Consider the following 11015-nt stretch of genomic DNA (forward strand, 5'->3'; position numbering starts at 1 on the left):
CATCCCACAGCCTCCCCTCATCCTCTTTCCTACAGCCCAGCTCTCCTTGGTTGAGCTTGTGTTTATCTCCCTGGGAACCCCACCCTGAATGGTCTGTCCCGTCTCCCTTTAAAGCCCTCCCTCCTCCTTTCCTCCAGTAAAGATGGGGCTAAGTCACACCCAAAGCTCACACGTACCGAGTATTTCCTCACTACTTTACAGAAAACACCAAACAAAAATGCCATTTTAAAAGAGGTGTATTTTTTTTTCTTTTAGAATGTAAGCTCCTCAAGAGCAGGGACAATGTTTTCTGTATGTTCTATTGTGCCTAGTACACTGTAAATGCTCAATAAATATTGATGATGGGAGGCAGTGAGTCTCAATGATGAGGGAGAGAAAAATCCCAAGTACTGTTCTATGGCTTATTTCATTTTATTTCATTATGATCTGATTACATTTGGAAATGCCAGCCCTTTTGGACAAATTATCCCAAATACTGCATTCAAATGAAAGTGCAGTGGGGGTGGGGGGCGTGTTCTCGAGAAATAAACCACTTGCATTGTGGTCCCGGGATGCATCTTCAGCCACAACCCATTGACTTTGACTTTGCCTCCGCTCCCAGGCCAAGGAGAATTAAGCTGTGGACAGCAGGATGTCATCTCATTCCGGTAAATTGCAGATGGTCCCTGAGACGGGTCGCATTTGCCTGTTGGCTCTTCATATGCATTAGACACTGCTAAACTAGTGTGATTATGAAATTGTGATACTTAACCTGCTACTAGCTATTGATGTTTTTTATGAATAGTGCCCAATAGATGAAGAAAGATTTGCAACCTCAAATTTTCCAACCCTTGGAATTTGAATAATAAATTTGTTTTTAACTTAAAAAAAAAACAAATTAAAAAACAATCACTAAATCTATATTCCACGGGGATATATATTACTTTGAAGTAATATATTCTATAATTACTAGTCAAATTCTCTAAAATTAATCCATTATCACTAGACATTTTTAATGAAAATAGAGTTTTACATACAATATATTCTGACATTGTTCCTCCTCCTCCAATTCTTTCCAGGTCCTTCCCACCTTCCAATTTTCACAGAAGTGCATTTATTCTTTAAGAAAAAATGACCCAGCAAATTTAGTTTTTAGACTGCTTGTATTCTTCTTATCTCATCTTGTTTTTTTTTTTGTTTGTTTGTTTGTTGTTTTGTTTACTGAGTCAGAGTCCAGCCTGGAACTCACTTCCTGCCTCAGTCTCACCAGCTCTGGAGTCCCAAGTTTAAATCTCTGTGTGCAGCCTGGAGCTACTTCTTACTAAAAAAAAATTCTTCATGTGTTTTTTTTTCCTCTCTGCGTCTAACAGAATCTCATTCCTTCTTTTCTATCAAATGTTTAAATTGCTATTATTTTTTAACTTCCTTCTTGTACAACATTGTGTTTTTGTTTTGTTTTCTCTTGTAATTTTGTTGTTTTGTTTGTGTTTGTAAGCATTTTCCATAGCTAATCCCACTGCTTCCAAATACATCGTCCATGCACAGCCATTGCTTAAGCACACAGGGCCACCTCTGCCTCTCTTAACCTTCACCAGGTTGTGACCCTCTGGAAGACAGACAAAATACCTTATTCTTCCTAACTCCCAGACCTAAAAAGAAAGCTACACCTTAAAAGGATCAATAATAATTTTTTAATTTTTTGATTGGAAAAGAAGGGTATTTTAATGTAAGTTAGCAGCTAGCTTTTTTTGGGGGGGGTGGTGTTCAGTCTTTCCCTGTACTGTTTGTTTTGCTGTCTGGAGGGGGAGTATGCCTTTTGGTAAATATGCTGAGCAAATGGAATCTCCCTCAAGAGGGGTTTTTCCCTCTTCAAAGGAAACTGGTTTAGCCACTCTGGTTTGGCTCACCAAGGCCGAACTCTCTCAAAGGAGCAGAGATGGTGGTCAGACAGGAATAGGTAAAGCCCTATACCTATCTCTGAGTCTTTGCTTTTATCAGCGACAGGCATATTGGAAAGTACAACATCCATATGCTCCTTAGAGCAGCCTCCTCTTATCCCAGACACCCAGCTTGGTTCACTTTTTAATCTACAGCCTTACGATGTCTTTAATTTATTTTTCTTGTCTCTGCAGCCTGCTTTGCCCCCACAGTGTTTGTGTGTCTCTCTCCAAGCCCCCAGACTCTGATTTTCCATACTTCAAAATGTCTGTAAGTTTACTTCTCTTTTTCAGCTTGCTTAAGCTAGTTACTAAGACAACACACCTAAACGCAAGAAATTCAAGAGTCACAGTAGAATACTGTTTGGGCAACTTCCAAAAGGAAGGAGATGTGTGTGTGGATGGATGGATGGATGGATGGATGGATGGATGGATGGATGGTATGTAGGAAGACACCCAGTATGTTCTGGAGTCTAGAGTTCACAACCAAGAGGTGTTTGTTTGCATCACTAAAACAACATATTGGAGTGAAAAGCAGAGAAAATATAAAAACTCTGTTCTTTCCTCCTATCTGAATAGGGCAGAGAGGCAGGACCATCCAGGATATGTCAACCCTGTGCTCCTCAGCTAAGGGAGAAAGTCTGTTCCCAGTGGATTTCCCTCAGAATGATGGCAAGCTGTAGCCAACTTTTTCATAAACATTCATCAGTGGGCACAAGGTCATCAAGTATCCACCACCACAACTTGACTTGAGATCTTCTACCCTTGATGTACAGTCATGCTGTATATGGCTCGGGTTACTTCAGCAGTTCGAGTCTGAGGCCATTGGGACCTCTGCAGAATACAGCGTATGGGAACATTCTGTGCTTGTCATACTAAAAAGATGGGGTGTGTGCTACTGACAACTACTAAGAAGTTAAGGGCCAGAGATATTGTTCACCACCCTAAGAGGAAGAGAAACACTCCCGGTATGAGGAATTTCACTTCTCTAAACATTTAAGCCAAGGTTGAGAGACCCTGGCTTATAAACCTATGGACCTGAAATTTGCCCTTGGTCCCACTGCAGGATTAATCCCCTTAGAAATCCTATAGAAGCCATGAGTGGCTGAACGTCTTTGTCCCTGATGTCATTTGTAAGTGCCATCTATTAGAATCAGAGAGTAATCCAAGATTCAACCTTAAAATATTAGGAAGCACATCTTGCTTCAGCGAAAAAATAATTCATAGGGTCTACTGAATTAATCTTTGATAGCATAATTGGAGATGATTTTTACAACCAGACAAATCTGGTGGAGGAGGGATTCCCTGTGCCTGGCTTCTTAACCATGTGTTGGTATTTAACATGCAAGACTATTGATCTTGGCAGAGTTAAGGCTAAATATTTAGCATTCAAGCAAGAATAATAAAGATTGGTTCAATTACCTCCCATACGCTTCTTGGTTCGGTACTCATTGATAAATTGTGTATTGTTTCTTTACCTTCATCCAACCCTTTCCTGAGTCTCCTCACACTCATGTTGCAATCCCCAGTAGTGTCTTGGCACTTTCACAAAACCCGAATCAATTATTTTCAGATGACGAATTCCAGCGGATTCATTATGATAGCCCGGACTTCTGGAAATTCTGACATCTTGGCTCCTTCCCTTTCTGGCTCTGACTCCTTTTTTTTCTCTTCCAGCAAAGATCCCTCGCTTCGCTCACCAGGGAACAGCGCTGACCCAGGTGGTACTGCTAAGACTTCCCCAGAAACAGGCTGAGTAGTAACACACCCGACATCATTGCACAACGGGACTGTGGCTTTTATTTGTAGAGACTCCTGCTGACCAGACAATGCACGTGACACGCTGTTGTCTTTTGCTACTTTAGACTCTTCAGTGTGCGTCCGGTAAGCAGCATCCAGGGCAAGGTCACGGAAGTAGGGGTCTGAGACCTTGGATTTTGGCTTTCCCATCGAGTTTCTGCACGAATTTGTGCAGCTGCAGTCTCTTTGGGGACTTATTTACTGTTTGTAAAACAGGATCGCTGAAGCTCTGAGGCACCACGAGTATGGCAGGACATCACTGAGGAAAGCTGAGGGGGAGGACTGGCGGGAAGGAGGGCCATCTGCTCCAGTTCAATCAAAGGCCCTCCTTCATATTTAAGTGGAGTCCCTGTTGCAGCTTCAATTCAAAATGGCTACATTTTCTTCCAAACGGTTGCTTTTTATCCAAATGGCTACTTGGAAACTAGCATTCTAGAATGGGCTCACTGGGTCATCTCTTCTTCCATGGCACCTTGCTTGTTCTTCCTGCTCAGCACGTGGAGGAGACCTTCCCTTTCCCCTTGAACTTTCCCAAATTTCAGGAAAAGTCCTTTTAATGTGACCCAACCCAATACAGGAACTCTCGGAGTCCACGGCGTTCTCCGTAGCCTTTGTCTCAGAATCTCAGTGCTGGAGGAACCTACACAATTGAGTAGGTGCAACCAAGAAGGACAAGAGCTCAGAAGGAGAGAGTCAGGCTCATAGAAATGTTTACTACCCCAGAGCTGAGTAGCTTTTCTTATCCTAAATAGAACACACAGGGACACTATAAAAATAGTCCTCCAATTTCTATCATGGTAGGTGCTTTACACTTGTATTATAAATGTGCCAGTTTTCATTCAAGTCTTATGCATCCGAAGTGAAGCATAGGTCTCACTCACAATGGTCAGGGCAATATCACAAAGGAGGGAGGGAGTCCGGGTCCATCAGTTCAGCTCTCAGCTCTTCTATTTAACTGAATTCAACCTGAGCAGCCCTGTCCTCCCTCCAATTTCATTTTCTCCTCTGTAAAAGCAGCTGGCTGGAGCACAGCGTTCCATGAGTGTAACAGGAGGAGCTGCAGAAAGATGCAGATCTGGACAATCTCTTCTCTAGTCCGTGCTAAAGGCTAACACATGGGGGAACACGAAAGAAAGGGAAGCTCAGCGGAGATGCTCAGACTGTGTATCTCACTAGTAGGGGAATCTATGCTTTTCCTTTATATTTGAACCAGAAAGCTGACCTTGCCTCCTTGTCTAGCTTGCTTGGTTTAGCTGTTCCCGCAAGAATCACCTTAACTTTCCGCTCTCAGACATGCTTTTATCCTGTGGACCAACAAGAAGACAATGCCTGAGGAAAGTATAGACAGCAACACAGCACAAGTCAGCAGAACAGGGTACAAACAAACCCAGTTCTTTCCCACCAGCATCTGCAGTCCTCTGCAGCACTGAACACAAAAGGCCCCATGAGCCCAGTACACCCTGTGGAAAGCTCCCTCCAATCATCCATCTGGCAAGTGATGGACAGGTCTGGGAGAAATTAGTTAGGAAGTCAGACAGCAGGAAAGGAGGGATGAATTAAAAGGCAGAAAAAAATTGTGGAAGAACGTGGAATGGAAAAAAAAAAGAAAAGAATTGTTGCTCCTAATGAGAAATGCAAAATTTTCCACCAGACAACTACGATGGTTGGCTGAATGAATTATGTACCCTGTGAATGGAAAGGCTAGGGGTGGGGAGCCCAGGAAGGCTTGCTGTCTCTCTGCTCTGCCTCTGAAGGCAAGAGGTCAATCTCACAGCATCACAGATTCCACAGGAAGCCATAGGCTGGTACTATGCCCTTTATGTAGAGCTTGGGAAAAAAAAAACAAAAAAAAAAAAAAACACAGGACTAGAGAGGGTTGAATGCCTGTATTCTAGGCCACAATCCCAATGGCTGCCCTGCTTTGCTTTACCAATCTAGGGCCAATCTAGTGACATTGTTGAAGGGCCAGAATCCTTCATGGTCTTCGGGCTTCTCTCGGACAAAGCATTTAAGTGCCCATAGTCAGCATCTCTACCTTTGCTGGACTGGATTTCTAGAATCACACCATTATCTCTCCTGCTTTCATGTCCCAACACTATTATTTGATGAAAAGAATCTCACCTAGAGTCCCTTAGCCCTGAGACCTAAACTTCTAAGAAATTCACACTTTGCTCCTGGACAACAACCTCTTCAGAGTCTATCAATAATCAAGTAATTACTGACAGAATTTTTTTGATTCCCAGAGATACGGTCTGTTTAAAAAAAAATAATAACTGAGGAGGTCAGTTTTATTACTTGCCTTTATTAACATCTATAAAGGAATCCCTGAAGGCCCAGGTTGAGAAGTCACTGTTCCCTTCTGATCTAACTGAACTGTCAGCCCCTGTGGCTTATAACACTTATAACGTCAGTGTGGACTGACGCAGAGGTGCACAGACTTGGGATGCACAAGCCTGACAGGGAAACATCTGGGATGACCACGCGGGACCTAGCAACTGGCTTCGTGATGAATTTCACAGGATTCCTTCCTCAGGAATGGGACGTGGGATGGGTTGGTGACATATTTTGCTGACTCAGGGACAAAAGAAGAAAGGCTTTTTAGAGGCAGGGGAAGCCTCGTTTTCTGAATAATAACTAATATTTCAGGATAGTGTTTCAAGCAGATAAACGCTTGCCTTCTGAAATAGATGAAGAGTGATTGTGCATATTCTAGAAACCCTTGAAAAAAAGACTGAAATGTCAGATCGGGACAAGGTTTGCTTCTGAACCAACAACAGCCATATTTAGTGGTCCTTTCTGGCTTTCAATTCCTGTCGAAGGCATTCAGTCCAGAAAGAGAAAGCAGCTGCAAAGCAGAGCTGGAGTGAGGAAATAACTTGAGCTTACTTTTTTTTTCTTCTGTACAAATAACATATAGATTATAGGTCCAGATAAGGAGATTGGAAGGTGACGGGAGGCGGGGCAGAATTGCTTACATTAAACACCACCCCCACCTTCCCTTAATCCTAGGAAGAAACACAAAGGTCAGATTTCACAAAGCACCAACTCAAGGACAAAACATGCAAGAGCAAACACGCTTTAAGTAAGAAAATAAACAACAGCACTAGTTTCTTTTTAAGCAGCTAGAAACAGTGGAAAAAAAAGATACAGAAAAACCATTCCAGAAGAAAAAGATACAGAAAAACCATTCCGGACAATTCAGGACACAGATAAGAACAGAAAAATCTCTCCCTTGCATTTGTTTTTAAAACCAAAGATGTTCATAACATAGGTACAGTGGTTTGAGGCTTTTCTGAAGTACAGCTTTAGTTGATAAAGGCTAAAGATAAATTTGAAGAAAGGAAAAACTAATCAAGCCAACTAAGTGGATAGAGGGGAAAGGGGTTTTGTAACAACACCCAGAATTCTTAAATACAAAACAGCAAGAAATCAATTAGGCTAGGCAGTGGTGGCACAGGTCTTTAATCCCAGCATTTGAGAGGCAGAGGCAAGCGGATCTCTGTGAGTTTGAGGTTAGCCTGGTCTACAGAGTGAGTTCCAGGACAGGCTCCAAAACTAAAACTACACAGAGAAACCCTGTCTCAACACCCTCACCAAAATAAAAATAATAATAATAATAATTTAAAATAAAAGGAAAAGACAAAGGGGGAAAGTTCTCTGCCAGGCCATTCAGTACAGCTGCTGGGAGCTGCGGAAGGACACCAAGAACCTCACAGACGTCTCTCTTGGTTTTAGGAGAGTGATGACTTCAACACTGTAAAGAGAGGGAGTCCTTGACTTCCACAATAACAATGCAAATAGTTGCGCCTGTAGTGTTTGTCTGAGTCAGGCCCCAGACTGTCATAAACTAAACTCAAACCAAGCTGGTAGTCTAGCATTTCCCCACCTTGCAACTGTGGAGATGGGAAACTGGGATTGTCTATGGTGGCCTTAGACTTCCGATCTTAGCTCCCCTGGAAGAATAACAAGGCTAAGATCCAAAGTGTCAGACATAAGGAAATAGGAAGGTAAAGGGGAAAGGACTGAGAGACTGTGTTAAACTCTTTATTTAGGCTTTAACCAGCAGCAAAGAGAAACCATTGTACACTCTCACAAGAAACGTAACATTAATAGGTGTATCTTAGGGTTCAGGCTATGGTTGAACGATATCTTACAAAGGATAGATTTTTAAGTTGGGAGGAGTCTTACCCTGTCTTTGCAAACATGCACACCAACCATCCCTCTGAAGAGCTAACACCACCTCACTATTCAGAAGATTCCCCTACATGCCAGGCTTCTGGGGAGAATGCATACAACACCACTACAGAGGAGTACCTGGGACTTCAGGGAACAAAAACCTACTCATCCCAGAACTGTCTAATTACGATTTCCATTACTGAATAATTACGATTATTCAGCATAATCCCTGCCAGTGCAGCATTCAACAGACCTGGAGCCATGCAGCGGCTGTGGGCACAGCGCAGGTTAGAGTCCATTAGCCTCAGAGCCCAGGCTGACTTTAGGTCCTGAGCTCACTTCACCAAATCGTGCTAAAATGATACCGCTCAGGTGGCAAGTACCAAGACCCTTTCTCTTTCTGAACATCCCAATCTTCATCTCTCAAAAGAGAAATCTGAGTGCAAGAGATCATCAGAGTTTACAATTCTCAACTCTTCTTATTTCTCCAACTCGAGCATCAGGGATCTGTTGCCACCAGCAGCTCATGACCCAGGATATAGGAGGATATTACTCCTGAGTGCAAGCGCAGTATGTTTATCTTCTCACTGAGAATGGTTGTGCTACCTTAACTCTGAGGCATCTTCTGCTCTTCAGAGTTACATATGGCCTAGGAATAGACTTCTAAGTGCAAACTAGATCGCAGATATCAGAAGCAATTCAGTAACACATGGCTTTATGACTATATCCAAGTACACAGGAGCTGATCACCCTGCCATTGAATCCCACAGTCAAAAGCTCTTATTGCTCAAGAATGGTCTTTTATTATTTTGGATGTTTTAGCCTATATGATGTTGGGGCTGGTGTGTGCGTGTGTGTGTGTGTGTCCCTGGGAAGCAAAGGAAAGGCTTCTTCCTAGAGTTTCCATGTAGCACAGAGGAGAGAAAAACTATAATGTATCCTTTAGGTATTAACAAGCAAATTCCCAAAGCGGGGAACATATTTCCTTCTTCAGAAATTGTCAGTTATGTGAAAGAAGGTCACTACAAAAGTTTGAAGGCTGTTAGGCCTGTGGTTTCATCTTCTTTGACCTCCATCTCCGGAACAGGGGCAAAGGAAAACAAAACAATGTTAATATTATATGAAAATATATAACTACAGAACCACAGCAATCCATGGTGACCATGAACGAATCCATGGTTATTTTTCAGAAGACCCAATATGAGCATGCATCTTCTTTTTTCCTTTTCTTCTTGAGAAAAGAAAATCTGCCTACCATGTACTATAGAACCTTCAACAAAATGGCTACATCATCCCCCCTCACACCTGAAACTCCCAGGAGGATCATACATGGGGGAGGGAGGGAGGTCACACCACCCAACCACACACACTCTGCTCTGGGAACAGACTTGGAATATTTTTGCTATTGACCCTCATGGGGCCCTCTCCCAGAATTGACTTGATACCTGGAAGAACAGGAAATACCGTACCACTCTCTTTTTAAAAAGCAACGCTATGCTTAATGCATGCCTTAGCAAACCGTTTGGAAACAGCAGGAGAAAACAATTCACAAGTCCTGGAAAGAAATTTGGCTTTCTCCCCATTGCCTGACCCGGTCTAGTCAACTCCTGAACTTCAGCACTGCGCTTGATGGAGCCCTGAGATGAGGTCTCTGTTGTGATGTTTTTAACTCCTCCCACCGCTGTGGGAAAGCCCTGGATATATCCACCCACTTCGACAGAAAGTCGAAGGTAGGAAGAACTGGAGAAACATGAGTTTGTGGAAGTGGAGACTAAGGGATTCATTCTGAATCTGCCTGCTATGCGTCCAGTTAGGTCTTTTAAACTGTGGGTTTGGAAACTATGGCAGTTGGATTGCATACCTCTTGACAGTACCTTCACGGAAGTTAAATAGATGCAAATAAAAACCAGAAAGCATTGGGCATCTGAGGTAAAGCAAACCGGGACGGGAGGAACCCCTAATAACCTGAAACAGTACCCCCAAAAGTCCATATTTTCAATGAGACTGCCTCATACAGCCTCAAGCATACTGCCCCCATCTTTTCTCTTTGCTCTTCTATAGTTGAAGAAAAATAACTTCGCTTGGGACCATGATTCCTTTTAGCTTGAGAAAACTTTGTTCAACTTAGAAGGTTCAGATTGCAGACCAGGAGAAGAAAGAGAAATCAGGATTAGGGTATGTCAAGGAATTTAGCATTTTAGGTAGACTACAGGCACATGAAGCACACTTTTGAGACAATATTACTGGCCCAGCCCCCTTTTGCGAGTGAAGCTGATGCTGAGACAGAGAGCAAAGGGGACCTGCCTAAGTCCATCTAGTCTCTGGGCGTCTACTTTCACGCACAGGACAGCCACTGTGAAAGGTAGACTGGGAGCAATGCCCCGGGGCCAGCCCTAGGAAGGGACGCGCGGGCTTTAGAGGCAGACGCGCTTAGTACCTTGATGTAGGCCCGCTGCAGGTAGTTGTAGGGCACTCTGCGCTGGAAGTCGCTGCGCACGTCCTCGCTGACGCGGTGCCGGGATACGGGGCCGCCCAGGCGCTGTCTCTGGCAGCTGCGGGAGCAGCGCGCCCGCTCGAGCAGCGCTCGGAAGAAGGGCAGCTCGGCTCCCGGGCCGGCGCCCAGGGGTGCGAGCGGGCGGCGAGCCGCGCAGTGGCGGGCACAGCGCGTGCGGATGTCTCTCAGGCGCCGGTGGCTGCGCAGCGCGGCTTCCAGGTCACGCACCGCACGCTCGTAGTCTCCGCTGTAGTAGGCACCCACGCCGCTAGCGTAGAGCAGATCGAAGGGTTGCAGAGGACCGCGCTCGGGCTCCGGCTCCGGCTCCGGGCGGCCGTCCTGGGGGCCGCCCCACTGCGGCGCGGGCAGCAGCAGCAGCAGCAGCAGCAGCGACACCCACGTGCTCTCCCGCATCCTCCGCCAAACCCACCCGGGAACAGCTGCGCTCCGTGCCTGCCCCCGCCGCACCTCGCGTCCGAGCCCCGCTCAGGCTCCCCGATCTAGCACGCCGGTCCCACCGCGAGCCTACTGCCCGACAGCCCCAGGTGACCGGCGGCGCGCTGCGGTCCTGGAGGCGGAGGCTCGCCCGCCTGGCCGCTCTTAAAGGGACGCCTCCAACTCACACGCTC

At 44.9% G+C, this 11015-nt stretch overlaps 1 protein-coding gene across 1 annotated transcript in view; it reads right to left on the reverse strand.

The window, feature by feature from the left end:
- The window catches only part of P3h2 (prolyl 3-hydroxylase 2), a 156541-nt gene extending 145741 nt beyond the window's left edge, over positions 1-10800 (reverse strand). Inside the window, exon 1 of the mRNA XM_005344774.3 lies at positions 10330-10800. Within this exon, the coding sequence (XP_005344831.1) occupies positions 10330-10800 (471 nt within the window). The remainder of the gene's footprint in view (positions 1-10329) is intronic.
- Positions 10801-11015: the final 215 nt, after the last annotated feature.

This window comes from Microtus ochrogaster, chromosome 2 (assembly GCF_000317375.1).
Source record: "Microtus ochrogaster isolate Prairie Vole_2 chromosome 2, MicOch1.0, whole genome shotgun sequence".
NCBI classification, from domain to species: domain Eukaryota; kingdom Metazoa; phylum Chordata; class Mammalia; order Rodentia; family Cricetidae; genus Microtus; species Microtus ochrogaster.